Here is a 26,151-nt window from a genome sequence, read left to right on the forward strand (position 1 = left end):
GCTTGTGCACTACTAGCAGAAATGCAGACTGTGAGATTAGCTGGGGATCTCTGGGGTAATGAGTCCCTTCTCCCAGATTCCTCTGCCAGGTGCCAGGGTTACCCCAGCACTGCCTTCATGGAGCCATCAGATCAGTGTGGAATTGGGTGGGAGCCTCATCCACCAGCTCACTTAGAGACCTCAGTGAGGCAGCCAGAAGACACTCTGCCTATTGTGTGGTTTGCTGAAGGGTTTGGATTGAGTGAACCTATTGAAAATGTTAATTTACTGGTAAACATTCAAGAGTGACTTTAAATGTTATTTACACCAAAGATAAATTAGAGGGTATAGATGTTTTTACCAATACATTACTAGTAACATTCATTTGAAGTAAGTTTCTTGGCCCAACTAAAATAATCAGTTTGTAAATATTGTTTTGTGACATTTGTTTATTTTTTTTTAATTTTAATTGTTCAAGAACAGTTTTCTGCCTTTTACTCCCATCCCAGCCCACACCCCCAGCCCTCCCCACCTCCTTCCCATTTCTACCCCCCCACCTTGTTTTTGTCCATGTGTCCTTTATACTTACTTGTTCCTGTAAACCCTTCCCCTTTTCCCCTGAAATTCCCTCCCCTCTCCCCTTTGGTCACTGTCAGCCTATTCTCTATTTCAATGTCTTTGGTTATATTTTGCTTGCTTGTTGTTTAGGTTCCTGTTAAAGGTGAGATCATATGGTATTTGTCTTTCACTGCCTGGCTTATTTCACTTAGCATAATGCTTTCCAGTTCCATCCATTCTACTCGCAAAAGTAATTATTTTCAATTTTCCCAAAATATCGGGGGCCAGATTTGGTGAATGAATTGATCTCTAGATTTGATTGACACCTGTCACGTAAAATAGATGTTGATAGAAACTACAGAGAAATCAACTTTTAATTCTCTAATAAAAAGAAGCCCAGCAGAATTAAAGATGATAAGCCATGGAAACTCCCTAAACCCAGGTCCCTGCCAAGGGCAAGGCCAGGATGTCAGGAAACCCCAGCCATATCCTTGGGGTCTTGATCTAGTCCTTTCTCCTCTCTACAGTGTGAAGCACATTTCCTGCTCCCTGCTCATCCTGCATGCTGAAGATGATCCAGTTGTGCCCTTCCAGCTTGGCAGAAAGGTGGGTGTCAGTGCAGTGACTGGTGCAGAGGACATCTAGCAGACCCATGTTCAGGCTGGACTGGGCATAGGCAGATGTACAGGAGGCACCTGCTGTTAGCAGGGCTATGGTGGGGGCCAGCCAGACAGCCAATGCTGTCTATAAGAGGAAATATGAAAAATAAGCAAATGTCTCCCAGGTCCCGGTTACAGGGTCCTGGCCCGACAGAGACTTGACTATAAGAAACTCAGCTGGGAGAGCTCTCCAGTTATTGGTGGGAAGATAGGATCCCTGGATGGCAGGATCCTCCAGCCCCAATTCAGGAGTCCCAGTCAGTAGTGTTGACATAGAACCTCTCATTTCTTCTTTTACCTTTGGGATTGGGCAACATCAGAGAAGTACCATCTCATTGTGGGGCTCCGTGTTTGCTTTTGCAGAATTTGCTTTGCCTTTGGTGCTAGGAAGCAGAATTAGATTTGTAGATGAGTGTGGGGTGGGATATAGCACCACCTGGCCATGGTGATGATGAGGATGAGGGGCAGGGACAGCCTAGAAGTGATACCTAGGCTAGTTCCACCTCTAAACAGGCCTGAGGTATAAGTGAATCTACCAGCACCAGGTTTCTTTCCTCCAGTGAATCTGGGTACACAGCCTGGCAGTCCCAGAGGTGGGAGGAGTGAAGAGCTGAACCAGCTTATTGACTGACCTTGACCCCGGGCACACAGTACAGTCTGAGGTACCTGACCCATCTCAGTCCCCCAGGACTGCTACAGGCTCTTAGGCCACCACACCATCCCATAGCATGTGGCTCTTTCTGTGGTGGTAGCTCATTCACCTCACTCCCCCCTAAGGAAGAGGGAATAATCTGAGAAAAAGCTGTGGGAACAGATAAGGTCTTAAATAGCAAGCCAATGGGCCGAGCCTAGGCTGGGCTCCTGCCAGCACCCCAACCCCAGCCATAGCAGGCTGCAGGGCATCAGTGCTGTTTCAGTGGGGCATGGGCTGCTCTGCAGAGGTAGCAGCCACTGATGGGCCTCTGTTGAAGGCGAGGCCACCAAGCAGGTCACCCACAGGACCACCATCTCTGAGTACTGACTGATTTCTTCTTCCCCAGCTCTACAACATTGCTGCACCATCTCGAAGCTTCCGAGACTTCAAAGTTCAGTTTATCCCCTTTCACTCAGACCTTGGCTATAGGCACAAGTACATCTACAAGAGTCCTGAGCTTCCTCGGATACTGAGGTAAGGTGTTCACTTCTCACCAGGAATGTTGCCTGGGTGGTAACAGCCCAGGCCAGACATATATAGCAGGCTCATCTGCTAAAGTTGCCTCAGTGGGATTCAAGAGTCATCATGATTTAATAGTCTTTTATTGCTACTGAGGGGGGCTAAGAATGTTTATTGCCTCTCCCTCCTGGACTATTTCCATGATCTCCCCATGGTATAGGTTGTGCAGGCCCACACAGATACTCCACACAGCAGTGCACCCAGCACACAGATGTCAATGTATAGGAGCTCCCCTACCCACATGCTCCCTAACTTTTGTGCATCAGGCCTCACTCCTTTTCCACATACCTATCAGGTCCTGTCCCACTCATAAGCAGCTCACAGGCATTCTGGCCTGGGCCAGCTCCTCATAGTTTGTTCCTAGACTATGATTTCACCTCCCTGGGGTTTCTGAGCCTGGGGGTGCTCATATTGCCCCCAGCAGCTTTCATCCCATGCGTAATTCTACTTCATACTTCAGGTCTCCTCTGGCTGCCCTGTAAGTTCCAGAGGGAAAGCGATGTTTCTGTAGGACTTTGCCATTACTTGCCACATGGGCCTGGGTTGTTGAGAAGGGGCAATGAGCTTAAAAAGTATGGGTTTGTTCTGAGGTTGTACATTTTCCCATCAGAAAAGAAATATATTACAGAAAACTTAGATCAGAGTATAGCTCTAAAGTTGAATGAAGAAGAGCAGCTCCTAACCTGGTCTTTCTTTGTGTGTGTCAGGATTTGACTGTGCAGTGTCGTTGGTGCCCTGCTTATTGTCCTCCAGGCTTTTTCTCCTCCTCCTCATACCGGTTGTGTAAGGATTAGGGGAGGTGGATCTCTCGTTTGGGCTAGGATTTGGCTGATCGTATCCTCTGGTCTAGGGAATTCCTGGGGAAGTCTGAACCTGAGCTCCAGCACTGAGCTCACTGCTTGAAGGAGCATGAAGACCTCTGCCCTCCTCCCTGTTCCTCCGATCAACCCAGCACCCTGGAGCCCAGGTACCAGGGTCTACAATGCCCCTGAAGAGAGGACTCTGATGCCAGCTAGGACAGGTAGAAGAGGCCCCAGCAGACTGGTCACCAGGAGCATGGATTTTTGTGGAAAATGTGAGTGGCAGGCATATGGTCCTCTCTTCTTGCTGCCGTACAACCTGAGCTCTTGTTGAAAAGACTGACACAGCAAGCTAGCCACAGGCTGGTCAATCGCATACTTGCTGAGCTGGGTGTGGAGAACAGAGCAGGAGGCATAAACTCCTGAGACCAAACTGAGCTTTCTAAGACCATCCACAAGAATGTGGGGAGACTCGGGTTCTTCTCTTTCTTCCCAGCACATGCAGAATGGACTCTAATGGTTCCATCATCCCCTCCTGCCCTGTACACCCCATATGCCTTCTCCCTGCCTCCCTAGGCAGACCCTACCACACGGGGTGGGGGGGGGGTGTTGCGGTACCTATGATCTGTACTACTTCTGCTTTCTGCCCACCTGTTTGCCTAACCTGGCCCTAGGCTGAGCATTTATTTAATAAAATCCTGGTGGTGGTCTGTGTGTTGCCTTCTCAATGCTGCCCCTAACCCCAGGCCACATGGGCTGAGGGGCGACTGTAAGGTGGAGCATGAGGGCCCTTCTTCCTTCTCCTTCCAGGGAGGGGGCCTTCTCCAGATGTAGCAGATAGCATTTGCCTGAAATACAGGCCTATATAGGTGACCCTTTCAACCTCATGCTTTAGCAAGTTTATTGGATGTGGCTGTGTCAACGGACAGGTGTTGGGGTTTTACCACAAGCCCTAGATAAGTCCCTGACTACTGAAAGGACAGGCTGCTGGAGTGCAGGGACTTGGGTTCTGGCCCATGAGCATCTCCTCATTTACCCAGCTGGTTGTGGCTCTTGTGTGGTTTGGCTTTTTGTCAAACCAGCTTCTCCCCTCCCCTTTTACTGATGACCTCTCAGAGAATCATGACTTAATAAGAATGGGGCCCTGAGCTGCCCCCACATGGGACTTTCCTGACCCTGCTGTTCAGGTATAAGAGTGTGTTCCAGCTCAAACGGTATAAGCCCACCTGAGATGAAGCCTCTCCAGATGGCTGGACCTCTCCCCAAGGTACTAAGTCTTGCCTGCCTGCCTGTTCTCCAAGGCACTGTGGCTGGTGTTAGCATCTGGGGTTTGCTGAGTGCCCAGAGGCTAAAGCAGGTTACCTTTCTGAGGCACAGGCAGCTGCCTGTGGCGATTTTCATGTCTGGGAAATGCATACCTTTCTTAACTGGGGTTGACCTGAAGTCTGTATGTTTCAGGAGAGCACTGCCTATAAAACACCACTATATGTCAGAGCTGGCATACATAGGCCCAGCCCAAGAGTGTCTTTCTGTGTAACTGCTCTGTGTTAGAGGCTCTTGAGAACCACTAAAACACCATGTGCCCCTCAGCTGGACAGCCCTTCATGATTGGCTTGCCCTTCTGGCTTTGTTACCTAAGTTCATTGTCAAGTCCTCAGCTCTTCTCAGCCAAGGAAGTGGGTGTGATCTGCTCATATTGTGAGACCTGCCTGTTCTGCCTGGCTTCTTCATCTTTTTGTTTGTTTGTTTTAAATTTTTTGTTTATGAGCTGCCTCAGATACTTTTTTCAGGGAAATGATATAGTATACAAAATAAAGATGTAAGCTGTTAAGTGTTTTTATAGCTGGCTGACAGGCCAACTGAAGATGAGGAAGCACAAAAAGGAGCGGGCAAGCAGGCAGCTGCTGGGCCATCATCTCAATTAGGTCCAAAGAGCCCTGATGGCTTCTTAGCATAGTACCTTGGTCTAAGCAACTAAGCTTAAACTGTGGGTAAGGACTGGACCCTTGGATTATAAAGTCAATGTATGGTCAGGACCAGTCCTTTAAAAAAAAAAAAAAGGTAGAGATGGCAATGTACATAGCTGTTAACTGCAGTTACATGCATATGTCCTGGGAGCCATAGGACAGTGACAGGCCATGTATATTCCCAGGGTACAGCTCAGCGTCCCCTCCCAGAAGAAACTCACAGTGCCACTGCCCCCAGCAGTGGTCCACCATGCTCCAAGGTCTAACAGTTCTCAGGGTCTTTGGGAAACATTGAGCCCTGAGTTCTTATCCCTCCTGGTTTTTGTTTTAACTTGCAGCTATACAGTTTTGGGGAAAATATTTCAGTATTTTGGTTCCCAGGGCATTCTACCTCCCAGGACCAGGAGTGGTGGCAAGGACAGGTGTAAAAGCCAATACAATTCATAGCAAAAATGCCAGTGCCCAGGACAGGTTACCAAGTGACTAGATTTCACAATTCTTTGAAGAGCTGGCAGTTCAAACACACACAGCTCTAAGTTCCACAACAGCTGGGATGAGAGAACTTACTGTCTTCAATCCCAGAACAATGGGCTGTAATTTAGCCCAGCCCCTTATTGCCCCAGGCTGATGCAAAGTGAAATGCAGAGTCCAGGTCAGCCTAACATGGGCAGGAAGGTTTAATCTGTTTCTCATATGTGAGGCAATAACAGCGAGTGGAGTGGCACAGTGATGGTCATACACAGCTTAAGTGACTGGGTAAGGAGTGTGTTGGGGGTGTGACCACAGACCCTAGGGGCTTTAACAAAGTATCTATTGGAAGTCCTCCATGGCCTGGTTCTGTGACAGTCAGGACCCATGATAAGGACAGAGCCTCTGGAAGGGCACTTCCATCTAAGGTTGCCAACAACTCACAGTGAAGGGAACAACCTGCTCCTAGCTCTCCTCTGGGCTGCTGAGGTGTTCACCTGCCCTTCCTGGCACCAGCCCGCTACCTGGGCAGAGTGGAAAGTGGGCTGCCCTCTGGGCCCACTCCGTACTTTTCCAGGAAGGAGAAGAAAGGCCAGCCTTGTGTATAAGACAGGAACTGCACCCTCCAGGAGAGGGAAAAGTACAGATCTGCTGTAGGAGCTAGGCATTCAGCCTCCCTCACTAGAGGCAGCAACCCTGCCCCAGGCCCTCATAGCTGGGTGAAAACATTCCAAAATTGCCTTCTCTGATATGAAACTTCAAAACTACAACTTTTAGTTACTAAAACAAAAAAAAAAAGCTTCAGCTACTTTTATTTCCTTGTAAAGTTCATTTTTCTTTTGGAAAAGCAAAACCAAGCTAACTTAGCATTAGCCAACCTTATCCTAACCAAGGCTTTCTAGATGCTGGACATAGGTGTCTTCCACAGTGTCACCATTAGTCATCTTGAGGCCTCTTTATCTCATAAGTCCAGAAGCCCTGGACCAGAGCACCCACAGGGCAGCTGTAAAGGTGGCTTGGAGCACAGGAGGCAGAGTTGAGTCAGCATTGGCCAGCCAGTCCACGTGCTGCAGAAATGTTCTCCAGGCTTTGCCATGGCCACTTGTGCATATTCCAGAATCAAGAGGCTCAAAGTTAAAACAAGCTCACAGCTAAGTTTGTGTAAGGTCTTGGAGGAGCCCAGTAGGTAGGCTGAAGCTATGGGGCAGCCGGTCAGTGCTATGAGCTCTGCTTTCCTGCTAGAAACCAGGCAGCATCTCACACTTAGCACCTTTCCTTCCTTGTCTGTCCATACCCCCACCACCCACTCCAAGCCACCACCATGATTCATATACCCTGTCCTAAAACATTGCACTGAAAAAAGCAGGAATCATTGGCTGCTAACATAGTGCTCAGAAAATGGCATGAGGTGCACAGTAAACAAGAAAACAAAAGCCCACTAGTCCCTACTGTGCTATCACCTACTACCTGGGGATGTTGGGAGGCAGGATCTGTAGGTCAGAGCTCTATGACCCAGTTGTCCCGGGCATACTTCACGATGGTCTGGTCACTGGAGAACTTGCGTGAGCAGGCAGTGTTACTGATGACTTTCTTGGTCCACTCCTTGGAGTTCTGCAGAGAAAAGGAGATGCTAAGTAATCTCAAGCACAAAGCAGACCAAGCTTCCAGAGCTTCAGGACGTTCCCAAATGAGCTCTTAGCTCTTGCTCTGGGTGGCCTAATGGAAGAAGAGAACATAATAATCATAGTCCACTAAAGAGGGGCTCCAACTATCAGAAAAGCTACCAAATGACTAGGTAGAGTCTGAGAAGGACCTGGCCTTCAAAATGTTCCACATTCCACTAGGGCACAGCCCACACACACAAAAAGAAATACCACCAGATGAGTGTTTGCCACCAAGCAGGTCCAATTCCCAGGGGAAATGGCCAGGTGGTTTCCTGTCCAAGGGCCCCAGAGTCTGACAGTTGCCCCCATACTTCAGCCACACCTGGAGAGGCCTTCCTGAAAGAGCCACTTTCCTTGAGGCTCAGTTTAAGGGAAGCAAAAGTTCCTCCCAAAGGCCAGCCTGTTCTGATGCAAAAGGGGACATCAGAGCTGTCAAGTGCAGGCAATGACAGCAGCTTCCTAAGAGCAGGAGGCTGAGACTGGCAACAAATCAGATGTACAAATCCCTCAAGCCTCGTCCAAGAACCTTCTTAAACAGTGTGGGAAAATAAACCATCTGAACCAAAAATCTGCACAGTCATGCCACCATCTCCAGTTTCTCCTCCACTGCCATCCTGCAGGGGGTGCATAGGTAGGACACTTAGGAAAGGAAGCAAAGCAGGCACTCAGGGACACCCTCTTTCACCTCCCCCAACTCAGGACTTGGGTCTTTCCATGATATTCCCCGTGAATTCCCTATGGGCTACACCAAGGCAGGGGCACCAGTCCCATGGGTCAGGCACATGCTCCACACAGAAACCTGGGACACAGGCTGTCTCCATTGCCTTCACCATCAAGTGGGGAGCTGGCTCCAGCATCCTGCCTTAGAAATTCTGCTCCTTACAGCTACAAGTTCCTCAGTCTACTGATTTTGAAGCTTTTACCTTCCAAGAAAGTGTTCACCTTCTTAGACAAGCTTTCTGTGTGCACATTGCTCGCAGGCCCGTCCCTCCACTTGGGCTGAGCTTTGCACCCATGCCTCCCTGACCATATCCACATGAGATGATCAGACTAGGGAACAGCCTATCTCTGTCCCCTTTGCAAGGGAAACTTGTGCCAGGTAGACAGCAGCTTGACCCCAGGAATCAAAAGGCAGATAAGAGCAGAGAGATGGCCAAGACAGCTCCTGAATGAAAAATGGTAAAGAAGCACCAGGCTGTGGCTGGGTAGCTCAGCTGGTTAGAGCATCATCCCAATATACCAAGATTGCAGGTTCACCCCTGGGTCAGAACACATACAGAAGCAATCAATGAATGCACAAATAAGTGGAGCAACAAATCTAGTTCTCTCTCCCTACATCCCCTCTCTAAAAAAAATAAATAGATGGATAAACAAAAGAAGCACCAGGTGCAGGAGAGCCTGAACCCAAAATGCTGCTCAGCTTGCTGAGCCCCCAGTCACCCTGCTATGGGCCACAAACAACTGTAACCTCCCAGGAGTGGTACGAGACAGCAGAATGCAGATGAACCCCAATGCTTCCCAAACAGGACTGCCCCTACAAACTCTGGGGTCAGAGAACCTTACCTGGTACAGCTAATCCACCTGGCCTGGCATGCCACATACGTTTCATAATCTGCAAACACCTTGAACCTGAAAGAGGAGACAGAACATCAGGGAACCAGCCATCAGACCATGGCTATCTGTGTCCTCATGCTCTGGAGCCCTCCTGACCATGGTGGCTGCTCTGTGTGCAATACTAATGCCCTGGGGACATTATTCTTTAAAAAAAAAAAAAAAAACACCTTATTTTAACCCAATGTTCCTTTAAAGAAATTACTGTTTATAATCCATCCTCCTGGTGCACATAGGTTAGAACTGCACAAGTGAAAGGTCTCTTCCCTTTCACCTCCCAGGGAGAAGGGCACAGGAAATACAGGGAACTAAAAGACCTACTGAAACATACCAGAGGGAGGCATTCATTTGCAAGCTGGGGAAGACACACTACCCAATTTCTATACTAAAAATAACTACAGGGGAAAAAAAGAGGAACGTATAGGGAAAATCTACAGATAAGAGATTTAAGAGGCAGTCATGCTAGGCCCTTGCCAGCGTCCTGATTCAAACAAAGTGCTCAAGATATTTTTAACTTTAATATCTAAGTGTGATAATGGTCTTGTGGTGTTCAAGACTCTGTGAGTATTGTGATTTAGGGGGAAAACATCACTGTGAGGATGTGTTAAGTGCTGAGGGGTAAAGTGTTCTAGTGTCTATGGTTTGCTGTGAAACAGTCCAACAGAAGTCCAGCTTTATGAATGTTTTACAATTCTACTTTTCTCCGGCCTTGAAATTTTTAATAATTAGAATTTTTATAACCATTTGAAAACCCCATCTCTAAAATATACATATTTATTTTTTTTAATAATTTATTTTTAGAGAGAGGGAAAAGGAGAAAGAAAGGGAGAGAAACATCAATGTGCGGTTGCCTCTTGTGCACCCCCTACTTGGGAGCTGGCCTGCAACCCAGGCATGTGCCCTGACTGGGAATCGAACTGTTGACCCTTTGGTTTGCAGGTTGGAAGTCAGTCCACTGATCCACACTAGCCAGGGCTAAAATATGCATATTTAAATACTGATGAATGTCATGATGTCTAGACTATGTTTCAGAAATAGCAGGAGTTGGGGGGAGGGGTAGGCAGAGACCAAACAAGTTGGGTATGTGCTCCTGTCTGAAGCTAGTGGGCTCACAGAAGGGTTTGAGCCTCCCATATACCTTCATGTGCTTGAGTTGGTGAAAAGGATAGAGCCTGGTCCTACTCCATGGTACCCCATGAAGAAGCTGTGCCCCAGAGCTCCTCACATTCTCTGATGACACAGAGCTGTTGGTGAAAAGTGGCAGAGGATGGGTCCTAGATCACACAGCACAATAATGAGACCTGTCAGTGCCTAATGGTGATGTGCCAGTCTCCACAATAGTGTGTCCAAAGTGTGTGTCCAAATTATGTGCCACAGAAAATGAAATAAAGACAGGTGGAGCTCATAGCAGGCTCATATCTGGTCAGTGAAGCAGCCAGTGACTTGCATCCTCAGCACAAGTATGTGTATAGAGACAGGAAGGTATGAGCTAGGGCCCAAGAGCCAGGCACAGAATGGAAGGGTGGTGGTTATACAGACAAAGGGTACTGCCCCATCAAAAGGATGGCCTAGAAAGCCCATTGGGGGCTGCCCTGGAGGGTGGGGTTCCCCCAATCCCATGTGCTGGCCAGGCAGGGATCCCATCCAGGTCCCTCACTTGGCCTACCTGGGAGCCACAGATCCTCTTGCATTGTGTGAGCTCTGGCTCTGAGCGATCCACAACATCCAGCCCAGTGGACAGCTGGCACTGAAGTCAGGACCCAGTGGCACTACTAAAAAATGTGTTGGTTTGTACAATCTGGCCAAATGTAAAGCAAAGAGGACATCACCTCATCTTACCCCCATTATGATGGTCCTGGACACAAAATCCTTGGCAGGGTCCTCCTTTATTCCTGGCAGACAATCAAGAGATTCAGGTAAGCCGTAGTGACCAGTGTTCTTAGAGGTCAACCTAACACAGGTGGTAGCCACACTGGCCTTACACACCAACCAGGAAATCCTGCTCACAGAATAGGAGTGAGTCTCCTAGATACTGCACTAGTATCCCAGGGTGTGAAGAAGGCCAGCCAAGAGCCAACTCTTCCAAAGGCCCATAGGAAAAGCTGCACCTCTGTTCCCAGAACAGGAGCCTGGTTTGGGTCTGGTCACTAGTACTCAAGGCCTTATACATGACTGGCCTTGAAAAACTGGTGACCTCAGGATTGTGGTAGTGGTATCATCAGCCCTGGAGAGGTATCAGGCAAGACCCCAAGTTTCCCAACTCTCCTTCTGAAGCTCTCCTGAATAAAGGCAGACAGATGATCAGGTACTATTGATCAGCTCACCTTTAGCCCCAGCAAACTGAGTGTCCTCACCAGACCACCTGTTTTCAATTTCAGTGTGTGTGGCAGTTGGGGTTAAGGGGATGACATTCTACACAGGGAGAAACCTAGACAGTTTTCACCAGAGAGCTGAAAACCAGCCATAAGCAGTATAGAGTGGTGGCTGATCTTTAACATCTGACTTCATGTTCTAGAAGGAACATGACTGTCCCTTACTCCTGAATCTTCCCACTTCTGGAAATCAGACAGAATAATACAGAGTATAGAAAAAAATAACACTTTCACCAAAACTAGGACGGAAAAACACTCAAACTCCAGATCACTGAGCAAGTTCTATCAGGTCACAGGGGTGGGTGGAGAACAGGGCTGAGAGAGCAAGGGTCTCGAGCCTGGCCTCCTCAGAGGAGCCATGAGTAAGGGAGACAGGGAAGAAGCCCCAAGGGGCCAAGTAGGGTGACCTCATCAGCACCTCTCCTATAGGGAAATCCAGGCAGGACAGCTTTGCGAAAGAAATGGGAGCATTAGAGACCATCGGCTAAGATGGAGGTGTAGGTAGACACACTGTGCCTCCTCACACAACCAAAGTAAGGACAACAACAATTTAGAAATAAAAAAACAACAACCAGTACTGACAGAAAATTGAACTGTATGGATGTCTGACAACCAAGAAGTTAAAGTAGACACATTCATCCAGACCGGTAGGAGGGGCGGAGTCAGGTGGCTGGGGCGGAAAGGAAAGGACTCAGGGCAAAGCGGTGGCTGGCTGACCCCGGGCATGCAAGGCAGCAGCTGGTGGACCCAGCAAGGCCATTTTCTAGAGTAAAAACCATAGTGGAGAAACTGGGGCTCAGTTTCTGTATCTGTACAACTTGGACCTCCCCACATCCCATACCCCACCAACTGTCGGGATTAAAAGCCTCTGGGCAGGCACCAGGAACACAGAAGTCTCCACATGGACAGACCTGGTTTAGGCCCACCTAGCTCTCTCAGAAGTATGAGAGTGGAAGAAGCTCTAAGATCACATCCTACCAAGATGGGACAGGAAGCACAAGATCTGACCTAAGAATTCTTCCACTCTCACAATGAAAGAATGGCCCATGCCCATCACACCTAACCTCCACCCTATCCAAGCCAGGCCACTCATCCCCAGGTGGGGCCCTCGTGGTATTCAACCATCAACAGATGGCTACAGGAGCAGAGCCCCTGCCTGGACAGATCCACAATGCAGAAAAAAAGGAGCCACTGGTGATGAGAAGGTTTGCTGCCTCAACATCACCTATTGGCCAGGGTGCTTGGAGTAAGTCAGCTATTGCCCACAAGGGCAGCACAATAATAGTGTGGAGCATGGGCCATATGCCTCAGCCACTGTGCATATGGGCAGCCGACAGTTGCTAGAGACAGGTGTGGGGTCAGAAAGGGGGCATGCCCTAGCTCAGGGCAAACACTGGATCATTCACACTGACTGTTTTACGGTCTCTGAGTGGATTCTAGCCATGCCATTGATAGCATGGGATCAAATCACACACATGTGGGCCATATTAATCTGTTTGCAGTCCCCTTCCCCAATCAGAGACATCCTCCACAGTCAGTCCACATCCCTGGGGAACAGGGCAGCCACTTGTTATTGCCAAGATAGAGCCATAAGCGGAAGTGCTGGAAGTCCCACAGTGAGTTAAGGGCTCCCTGGGGGAAGTCTGGTCTCCTTCAAGAAAACCTTGGGGCTGCTACACCCCAGACTTGCACTCATACCCTGGATGCACCTCTGAGAGCCCCTCCTCCCAGGATTCCTGAGTACAGGGAAGAGTCAGGCCCAGCCTGAGGGCTAGGCAGAGCTGCTGCGGCAGACTAGAGAACCATCAGTGCTAGGGCCACTCCATGTGACTTACAAGGAAAAGATGGGAATGTTGTCCCTGCCGGCCTAAGTAGGTTTTAATCATAGTTTGACAGTGGGAATAGCTGCCTTTTCGCCAAAAGTTTAAAAAATGAACCATAATCATACCTAAATTTCAAGTCCCCCCTGTTCTTGTACCACTTTTCTGCAGGCAACAATGACACGTGAGGGTTTGTTTCCAAATCACTGAATTGCTGCTATGTCATCTCAGGATAAAGGTCTCTGACATTCTAAAAATAGATACTTAAATCTAAAACAAGAGGACAGGAACATCTCAAAAAGACCTGGTCCGTAACTCCCACATACACACCAGACATCTATGTAGGGGATTAGCCAACAGTTCTGCCAAGTAACAGCCCTCACACCTCAAAGTCCTCCGCTGGATACAGGCTATTTGATTCAAGAAGTAATGTGAAGAAAACAGATGGGCCCCCTGGCACGGGTACAGCCCACCCCAATCCCAGCACAGCCAATGCCCATGTCCAGGTGCCTTTGGTTGATAGCATAGATGATCTCCAGGTGCCGTGACAGCAGTTTCTCAAACATGGACACAGGCCAGCACCCCACAGCCTTGGGCAGTACGGTTGGTTGGTGTATGCACAGGTTTTCTTTGTGATTTCCCAGGCCTAAAACATTTCAGAACATTCCAGGGTTCTTTGTTTAGAAACACACAGCTCTTTTGCCAAATGCCTAAGAGGGAAGTCTAAGATCAAAGACAGATGTTAACATGTTACCAGAAAGGGGCCTCCATTCTCTGGGGCCTATCTAGAACTTCCTCAAAACTGCAGTTGAGTTCAATTCCCTTCATTTTCCTGATATGATCCACAAACATTTTGCATCCTGACCCAGCAAACACACACAAATGAATAAAGCTTACCCTACTACCTAGAATTACCTCAATTTCCTGCTTTGTAAACAATTTCATTTAGTTTTCAATTACAGTTTACATTCAATATTATTTTGTATTATTTTCAAGTATACAGCATAGTTGTTAGATGATCACAGATTTGACAAAGTATTCCCCATTAAATTGCCAGGACCCACCTGGCACCAAATATAGTTATTACAATATTATTGACTATATTCTTTATGTTGTACTTTACATCCTTGTGAGTCATTTGTAACTACTGGTTTATATTTCTTAATCCCTTCTCATTTTTCACTCACTCCCCCAACCACCATCCCTTTTGACAGCCATCAGTCTGATCTCTGTATCTATGACACTGTTTCAGTTTTGTTTGCTCATTCATTTTGTTCTTTAGATTCCACATATAAGTTAAATCATATGGTATTTGTCTTTCCCAACTGACTGATTTTACTTAGCATAATAATACCCTCTAGGTCCATCCATGCTGCTGCAATGGTAAGATTTAATTCTTTTTTATGACCAATATTACATTGTATATATATACACTTCTTCTTTATCCACTTGTCTAAAGATGGGTACTTGGGTGGCTTCCACACCTTGGCTATTGATAATAATGTTGTAATGAACATGGGGGTGCATATATGCTCTTGAAATGATTTCCTTAGATGTACCTGTACACCCAGAAGAGGAAAGCAGTTTCATTTTTAATTTTTTGAGGACCCTCCATAGTGTTTTCATAGTGACTTCATTCTCACCAACAGTACATGAGGGTTCTCTGTAAACTATATTTTATTGGTAAGCAAAACAGAGCACTAACCAGTTTTCTATTGTATTTCCACTAAAATGACTTAACACCCACAGTCCAGAGAACACTTATAAACTGTATGGCCCTGCTCTCTACTGGCCAGGAGTGGAAAGGACCAAAGATGGGCCTGTTCCCATCAGGTACACCCCAAGACAATGGAGGGGCTCTGGGTTCTATAAAACAGGATAAATTTTGTTTTATGACTTCATATGATGCTCCAATTAGTGTCGATCAAGAATACACCAACATAGTAAAGAATCTGAGACCAAAATAAGTCATGAAAACAAACCTATAAAGATGTAAACAATGTATTTATTTAAGACTTCAGGAGTTTGCTGTGATTTCTAAAATGAGAAAATATATATTCGAAGTCCTAAGTAGTGTCAGATTCCTTTTTTCGGCTTCCAAAAAATCTGTTCTTCTATGCCCCTGCATCCATGGGGAGAGACCTCCTTCAGTTTTTGTAGCACTAGTTCAGTACTCATAACCATTGCTGAGATAAACTCCAAAGTCAGAAGGATGCTGTCACCTCAAGCCCACCTCTGTAGGAAATACTATCAGCCTATTGCCCAGGACTGCAGAGGACATCATCACTACATATTCCCAGCTCTACGGGGGATGCCATCACCCAACACTCAGGTCTGAAGGAGACACTGTAGCCCCATGCCCTTGTCCTCATGCTAACCTTTTCTCAGTCCGCTTTCTCCACATCCACCAGGATCCACACAAGCTCAGGAATGGTGAGGGCTGGGTGAGTGTCATTCAGCTGAATGGTAACCTGAAGTCACACAAAGTGGTACCTTCAATTACCTTGCAGCCATGGAATGGGTTTACATGGTCAGCATGTGTAGGCCTGAAATCCTCAGCCGCTCACCCCAAGGAATCTACAGGGCAGGAGAAGACAAGCTAGGTGCTAGACTCAGCTTGAAAACCAGCCAAGGAGCAGGGCCCAAGGGCCACTGAGAGGGACCAGGAGGACCCCACAGGTCAAGTCTGCATCATGTTTGCCCTCCAGTAGTTGACCAGGAGGCACAGGACTCCCAACCCCCACCTCGCAAGGCGCTCTCACCTAGAATATGTTGGATTTATTTAAAATCACTGAACAGAAAAAAATAAAATAAATCACTGAACAGAGCCTGCCAAACACATCCAGCTTTGCCCAGGGAGCCTTTTACGGTGTTCTTACTGCCTTGATTCCTAGTGAGGCTCAGTGTGGCCCTGGTTGGGAAAGAAGGGGGACTGTCCCACCACACAAAGGGCTGAATGTAATTTCAACGCCTTAACAGTTAAGGAGTAGTTATATCTATACTGTCTTAAAATTATTTTAGCCCTTTGAAGGCAACTGCAAGGCTGATGTAGCCCCCGGTGAATGAGTTTGATACCTCTGTTTTACATAGTGTAAAAAAAGTGGTCTAGTTTCATTTTTTGCTTGTCTGTCCAGTTTCTCCAACAATTATTGAAGATGCTATCTTTACCCTATCTTATGCTCTTGCTCCTTTTGTCATAAATCAATTGACTATATAGACATGGGTTTATTTTTGTGCTCTATACTTTGTTTTATTAATCTGATCTGTTTTTAAGCCAGGACCATGCTGTGTTGATTACTATGGCCTTGTAGAATAGTTTGATATCAGATAGTATGAAACATGTAACTCAGTTCATCTTTCTCAAAATTGCTTTGGTTATTTGGATCTTTTGTTGTTCCATGTAAATAACAGGACTCTTTGTTCTAGTTCTGTGAAATAAGCCATTGGTATTTTGATAGGGATTGGATTAAATCTATAGATTGCTTTGTGTAGTATGAACATTTTAACGATGTTAATTGTTCCATCCATGAGCACAGTATAGGCTTCCATTTACTTGTACCTTCTTCAATTTCTTCAGTGTCTCATAAGTTTCTGAGTACAGATCTTTTGCCTCTTTGGTTAAATTAATTCCTACATATTTTTTAATGAAACAGTGAATGGCAATGTTTTCTTAATTGTTCTTTTTGATAGTCTGTTAGTAGTATATAAAATGCAACTGATTCCTGAATATTTTGTATTCTCCCACTTTAGTAATTCATTTATTAGTTCTAATAGACTTTTGGTGGAATCTTTGGGGTTCTCTCTATATAGATAGTATTCTGTCATCTGCAAATTATGACAGTTTACTTCTCCTTTTCCAATTTTAATGTCATTTCTTTTTGTTGTGTTATTGCTGTGGCTAGGACTTCCAGTCCTCTGTTAAATAAGTGGAGATCCTTGTCTTGTTCCTGATCTTAAGGAAAATACATTTTGCTTTCCCCATTGACTATGTTAGCTGTGGGTTTGTAATATGTGGCCATAAAAATAATGAGGTATGCTCCTCCTATGCCACTTTGCTGAGTTTTCATCATAAATGGATGCTAGATTTTGTCCAAAACTTTTTCTGCATTTATTGATGTGATCTTATGATTTTTTTATCCTTCAGTTTATTTATGTGGGCTACCACATTAATTGTCATGCAGACACTAAACCAACCTTGCACTCCAGGAATGAATCCAAGTTGATCATGGTGTAACTTTTTATTGTATTGCTTAGGTCAGTTTACAAATATTTTGTCGTGGATTTTTGTATCATGTTCATCAGGGACACTGGCCCACAATTTTCTTATTTTTGTGTAATATCTCTGTATGTGCTTGGAACTGGGGTAATGCTGGCCTTATATAGTGAGCTTATATGCTGGCCTTATATCGTGGCCTTATATCGAGAGACTTCTTTACTCCTGAATTTATTAAAATATTTTGACAAGGAAAGGTGTTCTCTTTTGAATGTTCAGTAATATTCAATGATAAAGCCATCAGGTCAGGGACTTTTTAAAAAGATTATCTATTTTAAGAGAGAGTGGTAAGGAGGGAGAAGGAGAGGGAAAGAAACATCAATCAGTTGCCCCTCACATGCCCCCAACCAGGGACATGGCCTGCAACACAGGCATGTGCCCTGACCAGGAATCAAACCAGAAACCTTTTGGTTTGTGGGACAATGCCAAACCTACTGCAAACCACACCAGTCAGGGCAGGTCCAGGACTTTTTGTGTGTTAGGAGTATTTGTATTACTGATTCAATTTTTTTTTACCTGATTCAATTTCATTGGTAGATACTGGTTTGTTCAAAATTTCTGTTTCTTCTTGATTTTATTTTGGAAGATTTTATTTCCCTAGGAATTTATCCACTTCTTCCAAGTTATCCAATATGTTGGGATGTAATTGTAGTATTTTCCTATAATTCTTTGTATTTCTATGGTGTCAACTGTCACTTCTCTTTCATTTCTGATTTATTTGGGTCCTCTCTTTTTTCCTTGATGAGTCTGGTTAAAGGGTTATCAATTTTGTTATCTTTTAAAAGAACAAGTTATTGGTTTCATTCATCTTTTTTACTGTTTTTTAGACTCTCTTTCATTTATTTCCACTCTGATCTTTATTATTTCCTTCCTTCCACTCATTTGGGGCTTCATTTGTTCTTTTTTTCTAGTTCCTGTAGGTGTGAGTTTAGATTGTTTATTTGAGCTTTTTCTTGTTTCTTGAGGTAGGCCTGTATCACTATAAATTTCCCTTTTAGTACTGCCTTGGCTGTGTCCCATAGATTTGGGGTCATTGTGTTTTCATTTTATTTGTATCAAGGTATCTTTTGATTTCTTTCTTGATCTTGTTGTTGACTCATTCATTGTTTTGTAGCATATGTATAGCCTCCATTTTTGTGTGTGTTTTTCTGTTTTGGTCTTATAATTGATTTCTACTTGTAAGATTAACTCACTCACCTTTTTGTAAGTCTAATAGACTACATGGTCTACTAGAAAGTGTAGATTTTATGATTTTCAAGTTATTATCACCAAATAAGTTCAACCATTTCAAGTCACAAGAAATACTAGGTGTGACAAAGCTATGTGACAGAAACCTACAGCAAGTATTAGGCCTAATGGAGGAGTTCCGTGCCCAGTCCATTTATGGTTGGGGAGAAGACAAGGATGTCCATTATGATCAAAGATGCTTGATATGATTGCAGTCTCCTTAAATTTATTGAGACTTGCTTTGTTGCCTAATATGAGGTCTACCTGGAAAATGTTCCATGTGCACTTCAGTAAAAGGTATGTTCTACTTCTTTGGGGTGAAATATTCTGAAAAATGTCAAATAAACCCATCTGACATAATTTATCACTTAAGGCCTCTTTTTCCTTCTTGATTTTTCTCTCTCAATGATTTATTCATTTATGTCAATAGGGTTAATGTCATCTACAAATACTGCTACTATTGATCTCTAACTTTTTAAGCTTTATATATGTAGGTACTCCTATGTTGGTTATGTAAATATTCACAAGGGTTATATCCTCTTGTTCAACTGATCCCTTTATCATTTTAAAATGTCCTTTGCCTCTTGTTATTTCCTTTATTAAAGCCTATTTTATCTTCTATAAGTACTGCTACTCCAGACCTTTTTTTCATTTCCATGAAATATACAGGGTTGGGCAAAAGTAGGTTTACAGTTGTTTGTATGAAAAATAATACAATAATTAATAAATAATAATACAAGAATAAACCCTATATTCCACATACTTGTTACTGTAACAAGTAACAAGTGTTTACTTGTTACTTTTGCCCCACCCTGTATTTTTCCATCCCTTTACTTTCAGTCTTTATGTGTCTTTCCATCTGAAGTAAATCTCTTATAGGCAGCATATGTATGGGTCTTGTTTTCTTATGCATTCAGGTACACTGGGGGATCTTTCTAAAGCAGACCTTCTGGTCAGTGCCCTTCTGGAGTTGTTATGGTGATATAAACTGTCTTCCCTCTGATGGTGGAAAACAAGTCTCCCAGAACCAGGTAAACCTAGGTTTGGGCTTAGCTTGGCCTCTTCACAAACAGGGTGCCCTTGAGCAAGTGACCCCTGCATATCTCCTCCATGGGGTAAAACATCCCTGTAATGGGGGATAGGTGAGGTGGATTTTAAGTATTAATAGCTTCTATCTATGTTAAGTACTCAATTAACAGTTTAGTCAATTGGATGAATGTATGAACACATACATTTCTGTTGGGCAGAAATCTAGGTTTTTCCAGCTGTCTGTTTGCTAGCTTTGGGGGACTGATATATGTGATAACACCTCCATGTAAAGGAGGAAAATGACTACCTACACTTATTGGGCACTGAAAAGGGTTCTAAGTGATTCCCTTGCCTGGTCCATTTACTCCTCACAACCACCCAATGGGTGGGGATAGGGGTGGCACAGCCAAATTCCAGCCGTGGCTGGCAGCTCATAGTCCTGCTTTTACACAAGACTCCATGCTGCCTCCTGCTGTGCCATCAAAAGTAAGGTCTGGGAAGAATAAATGGGAGATAGGGAGAAATCTTCCTTACAGAATAATTCTAATTAATAAATGTAGAAGAAAGGAGAGAAACAGAATGTTACTACAGAAACACCATAGTGATAACTGCTGCAGATAATAGCCAGTGTCATAAGCACTGAAAAGACATAGCTTTAAGGACTACTTGGAGGTTGCTTCAAGTATCTCCCCCAAAATATTTACTAATTAACATGGTGGTTTCAACAAATGTCCAAAAATTGTCTGATATACATCTTGGTAGTAGGTGGTAATCAATTTCCCTCCCCTTGAGAGTAGGCTAGATTCAGTGACTCCAACAAATAGAGTTTGAAAAGGAAAAACAGTAATTTCACAATGGAGAAATCTGGCTGCAGCTACCTTCCCCAAATGATCGAGGTTAACTCTCTAGTAACAAGTCATGGGGATATGCTGTGATAACAAAAGGAATTTGCCTCCGTGTTATTCTAACCCTGTTATTGTGAGAAAACATGAGATGAACCCAAATTGAGGGACATTCTATATGCCTGACCAGTATTCACCAGATTTGTCAAGGTCATAAAGGATAAGAAAAGATCAATAAACTGTTGCAGATAGGAGGAAACTCTGAAGACATACCAGCTTACAGCAATGAGGATCTTGGATTAGATCCAGGGACAGAAAAAGAACATTAGAAAAAAAAACTGGTTAAGAGATGAATAAAGTGCTGAGGCAGTACTAACATCTTAGTTTTGGAAATGGAGATATGGTCATGAGTATTCTAACACTGTATCTGCAGCCCTTTTACAACTAATATTGCTTCTAAATAAAAACTTACAAAGCAAAACCAGGTTCACACTCTGAAGGTGTACATAATGCTGAAATTGGACATCTTGGATTCAGATGAGAGAATTGACTGTACTATAGTTTTATATTTCCTGTGGGTTAAAACTTCCAAAAATACTTTTTAAAAATCTGTCTTGCTATGGGTTGCAGAATGTGGGATGCGGTGGGGGGTGGCAAGGAGGCCTAGATTCATTCTCAGTAGACTGCAGAGTAAAAGTCCTGAGACCTGTGGACTTTACTGGGATTGCCCATGGAAGGTGGCCTGATTAAGCAGGAGTGATCCTTGCCACTGCACTGTCAGCTTCAAAACCCACATTCCAAGCAATAACACTTTTAAAGTGTCTTTCTGATATTCTGTTTAGAATTCTCACCAGCAGGTGACCAGAAACATTTTGAGAAACTCAGTGGCTACCCATCAGCCAACAGCTGTTTCAGTAGCATTGCTCTCTGGGTTTTCACAGCAGCATTCACACCATTACTTTACACTTTACTACAACAACATTTTAAACAATTCTTAGAGCCATGAAGCAGCCTCAAAGGGTAGGCTAAGTAGAAAGGGCTTCCTGAAGTCAGGGGACCTAAGAAGATACATCATGTCAGTGAACAGGACAGCTTAACATTAAGACAGCAATACTCCTAAACAGATCTACAGATTCAACACAACTCCTATCAAAATTCCAGTTTGCTCCCCTGCAGATTAACAAGCTGACCCTAATATTCAGATGGAAATGCAAAGGATCTGGAATAGTCAAAATAATCTTGAAAATGAAGAACAGCCTTGGCCAGGTGACTCACTTGGCTGGAGTGTTGTCCTACACACCAGAAAGATTGAGGGTTTGATTCCAGGTCAGAGCACATACCTAGGTTGTGGGTTTGGTCCTCAATCAGGGCATGTGTGGGAAGCAACTGATTGATGTTTCTCTCTCACATTGATAGCTTTCTCCCTCTCTCTCTCTCTCCCCCCCTCCCTTTCCTCCCTTCCCTTCCTTCCTTCCTTCCATTTCTCCCTCCCTTCCTCTATCTAAAATCAATAAAAATATCCTCAGGTAAGGATTAAAAAAAAGAACAACAACAAAGTTGGAGAATTTACACTTCCTATTCTCAAACCTTACTACAAAACTACGGTCATCAATACTGTGTGGTAATGGCATAATGATGGAAACATAGAGCAACAGAATAGAATACAGAGTCCTTTACATAAACCTTCACATTTATGGTCAACTGATTTTCAACAAGGATGCCCAGATAATTCAGTAGGAAAGAACAGTCTCTTTAACAAATGGTGCTAGGACAAGTGGATAGCCATATGCAAAACAATGAGATTGAACCCCTACCTCACACTAAATACAAAAATTAATTCAAAATGGATTAAATACCTAAATGTAAAAGCCAAAATTAAAGAAACTTTTAGAAGGAAACATTGAAGTAAATCTTTACGACTTGGGCTGGGCAATGGTTTCTTTTGTTACAACACCAAAAGCACAAGTAACAAAAAGTGGTAAACTGTACTTAACAAACAATGGTATCACTTTTGATACCATTACGAAATTTTAAAAAAAAGATAACTCACAGAATGGGAGAAAATATTTGCAAATCATGTGACAGAAGATTTATATCTAGAACATATCTGATGAAAAGACAACCCAGTGGTTGGTTAGGCAAAGGATCTGAACCCACATTTCTCCAAAGAAAGTACAAATTGCCAAAATGCACATAGAAAGATGCCTAATATCACCCATCATAAGGGAAATGCAAATCAAAACCACAAGGGGGCTTCTGGTCAAGATGCTAAAGTAGGTAAACACGATACAGGCATCCTCCCACAACATCAAAATTACAACTAAACTACAAAACAACCAGAAGTCCTATAACTAAGAATATACAGAAGCCACATCAAGACTCATAGGAGGGACAAAGACACAGAATAGGTTGGTCCCACATTCACATGTGGCAATTAAAAACCAGGAAAGATATCTTGACTGTGGAGGTCCCTGCTGAGGAATGAGGGGCTCCAGCCCCACATCAGGTCTCTAGCACAGGGTTTCAAGGCCAGGAAGAGAAGTCCACATAACTTCAGGCTGTAAAAACCAGTGGAGATTGTGGTTGAGTGAGAGGGAGGGTTCCTGGAGGTCCAGGCTTTCCTCTTAAAGGGCCCATCACAAACTTACTCAGACTCACTCTGAGCTCCTGCACTGGGACAGCAGCTTGAAAGATGTCAGTGACATACCAAGAGGAACTGAATGGTCTAGCTTTGGGGCAAAGGCTGGAGAAGCAGCTTTCTCCCCAAGAGAAGTGCTGACACAAGCCACTGTTCTTCTACTGAGCCCTCCCCCTGCAGGCACACGCAGGAGCCATATCTGAGTCCCCATCAACCTGATTAACACTGTTAGCCCTGTCCTGGTGAGTCCCTGAGACCCACCAAGTTTCAGGCTTTCCTAAGCCTCTTCCAGTGGCTTTCCCATACAAAAGACCTGCCTTAGCTCATGTTTCAGACCTTTTTAAATTCTCTCAGCCCTCGCTGGTATGGCTCAATGGATTGAGCACCAGCAGCAGGACTTCATTCACAACTAGGACTCTTCCAGCCACCTTCAAGGCCAGTACAAATACCAGCCATCTGCAGGCCACTTTGGAGCTCATGCCAGCTGGTCCCAGAGAGGGCACAGTTGTCAATTAACCTTGACCTGCACCTCCTCAGGGGCTCTAGAGCCAGTGCACCCAGTGGGCTACTTCAGACCACGCTGGAGCACTACCCAAACAACTCTATTTGAGATACACTCAAGGGGCTGCTGACTCAGTAAGCCACAGAGCCCCACCAAAGCAAGTTCTACTCTGTGGGGTCAGCCCCTGCAGAAGTCTCCTCATTGTAGTCATGGCTAATCCTCCTAGCTAATTAGCCTGGGGGTCAAACCTTCTCACTGACTTGCCAACACCAGCAATCAAGGCTCAATTACAACAGGAAGATGCACACAGCCCTCATGGGACACAGCTGGAGCACCCAGCTTTGGTGACCAGGGAAGCTGCACCACTGGGCCCTACAGAATACCTACTAAGGTCACCCTACCAAGACTAGAAGACATAGCAGATGTACCTAATACTTAGAAACAAACACAGAAAGGTAGCCAAATGGGGAGACAAAGGCATGTCCCAAATGAAAGAAAAAGAAATTTCCGGATAAAGATATAAATAAATGGAGGTAAGGAAACTACCAGATACAAAGTTCAAAACAATGGTCAAGGAACTTAGAACTTTAACAGCATAAAAAAAAAAAAGGATATAGAAACCATATAAAAGAACCAGTCAAATGAAAAATACAATAACTCAAATGAAGAATACATTAGAAGGAAATCAACAACAGATTAGATAAAGCAGAAAACTGAATAAGTACTCAGTCAGTACTCTAGAGCTCACTCAGCTCTAGAGGTGGGACAAAAGGCTACAGTCCCTGAAACCAGGCAGGACGGCTCCCAACAGCTTTCCAGACAAGAAAAAATTAAAGGGCTTTATCACCACCAACCACTATTACAAAAAAATGTCCAGCAGTCTTCTTTAAGAAGGAGAAACAATAAAAATTAGAAATAAAATGTCAATAAATACATGTCCATCAACAATTACTTTAAATGCAAGTGGATTAAATGCTTCAATCACAGGATGTAGTGTGGCTGAATGGATAAGAAAACAAAACCCTCACAAATGCAGTCTAAAAGAGACACACTTCAGTTAAAAACACACAGACTGAAAGTAAAGGGATGGAAAGATATTTCATGAAAATGGAAACAAAAAGTTGGGATTGCAATACTTATACAAGACAAAATAGACTTTAAAACAAAGGTTATAACAAGAGACAAAGAAGGACCTAACAATACTACTAGGTATTTATCTGAAGAAACCCAAAACACTAAATCAAAAACACCTATGTGTCCATATGTTCACTGTAGTATTATTTACAATAGCCAAGATATGGAGGAAAACTAAATGTCCACCAAAGAAGAAATAGTGCATACATACAATGGAATATGATTCCACCATAAAAAAAAGTGAAATCTTGCCATCTGCAACAACATGGATAGACCTAGAGGATATTGTGCTGAGTGACGTAAATCAGACAGAGACAGACAAAGGCCATATTTCACTTACATGCAGAATCTTAGAAAACAAAATAAAATAAAACAGAAACAAACTCACAGATACAGAAACATTTTTGATGGTTGCCAGAAAGAAAAGGGTGTTGGAGAGATGAATGAATATAGTGAAGAGATTAAGAAGTACAAATTGGTGCTCAACTTGGCAACACATATACTAAAATTTGAATGATACAGAGGAGATGATCATGGTCCCTGTGCAAGGATGATATGCAAATTCATGAAGCTTTCCATATTTTTAGCCAATACCTGGAAATAGCCTAGGTGCCCATCAGTAGATGAGTAGATAGAAAAGATGTGGCACATTTACATAATGGAATACTACCCAGCTGTGAAAAAGGAACTCTTACCCTTTGCAACAGCATGGATGGACCTGGAGAATATTATGCTAAGCAAAATAAGCCAGTCAGAGAAAGGCAAGTCCACATTATCTCACCCATATATGGAATCTAATGAACAAAATAAACTAACAAAGTAAAACCAGAGGTGTGTATACCTGGAACAGACTGGCAGTTCTCAGAGCGGAGGGGGTGGGGAACTGGAAGAGACTAGCCAAACAATATATATGCATGTAAGCATAGCCCATGGACAGACACAACAATGTGCCAAAGGCTGGGGGGAGGAGTTGGGTGAAATGGGGAGGGGGAAATGGGGGACATCTGTAATAGTGTCAACAATGGGGGGGTGGGGGAAAGTGGTGGGAGGAAAATGGAGACAACTGTACTTGAACAACAATAAAATACATAATTTGGCACTTCTGGCAAGATGGAGGCATAGGTGGATGCACCTTACCTCCACGCACAACCAAGATTAGAACAACAACAATTTAGAGGCAGAATAACACCCAGAACTGACAGAGAATTTATCTGAATGGAAGTTGGACAGCCAAGAAGTTGAAGTAGACCCGTTCATCCAGACCGGTAGGAGGGGCAGAGAGGAGGAGCAGGCACGGGTCGCAGCACGTGGAGATCGGGGAGAACGGGGCGCGTAAGGCAAATGAGCGCGTAAGCCTTCAGGACGCGCAAGATTGCAGTGCAGTGGTGGACCCTG

At 44.3% G+C, this 26,151-nt stretch overlaps 1 protein-coding gene and 1 non-coding gene across 3 annotated transcripts in view; both read left to right on the forward strand.

Annotated features, from left to right (window-relative positions):
- Positions 1-3,924, forward strand: part of ABHD12 (abhydrolase domain containing 12, lysophospholipase) — an 82,874-nt gene extending 78,950 nt beyond the window's left edge. For both annotated transcript variants that reach the window (XM_028524501.2, XM_036009420.1), the window contains 3 exons: positions 1,065-1,143; positions 2,237-2,364; positions 3,260-3,924. In XM_028524501.2, the coding sequence (XP_028380302.1) occupies positions 1,065-1,143; positions 2,237-2,364; positions 3,260-3,299 (247 nt within the window). In that variant the 3' untranslated portion in view covers positions 3,300-3,924. The remainder of the gene's footprint in view (positions 1-1,064; positions 1,144-2,236; positions 2,365-3,259) is intronic.
- A 21,310-nt stretch (positions 3,925-25,234) lies between these two features.
- On the forward strand, positions 25,235-25,341 carry LOC114507115. The gene has a single exon (XR_003685393.1). It is a non-coding gene; the product is annotated as a U6 spliceosomal RNA (small nuclear RNA).
- The last annotated feature ends 810 nt before the right edge of the window (positions 25,342-26,151 follow it).

This window comes from Phyllostomus discolor, chromosome 9, assembly GCF_004126475.2.
Source record: "Phyllostomus discolor isolate MPI-MPIP mPhyDis1 chromosome 9, mPhyDis1.pri.v3, whole genome shotgun sequence".
Classification (NCBI taxonomy): domain Eukaryota; kingdom Metazoa; phylum Chordata; class Mammalia; order Chiroptera; family Phyllostomidae; genus Phyllostomus; species Phyllostomus discolor.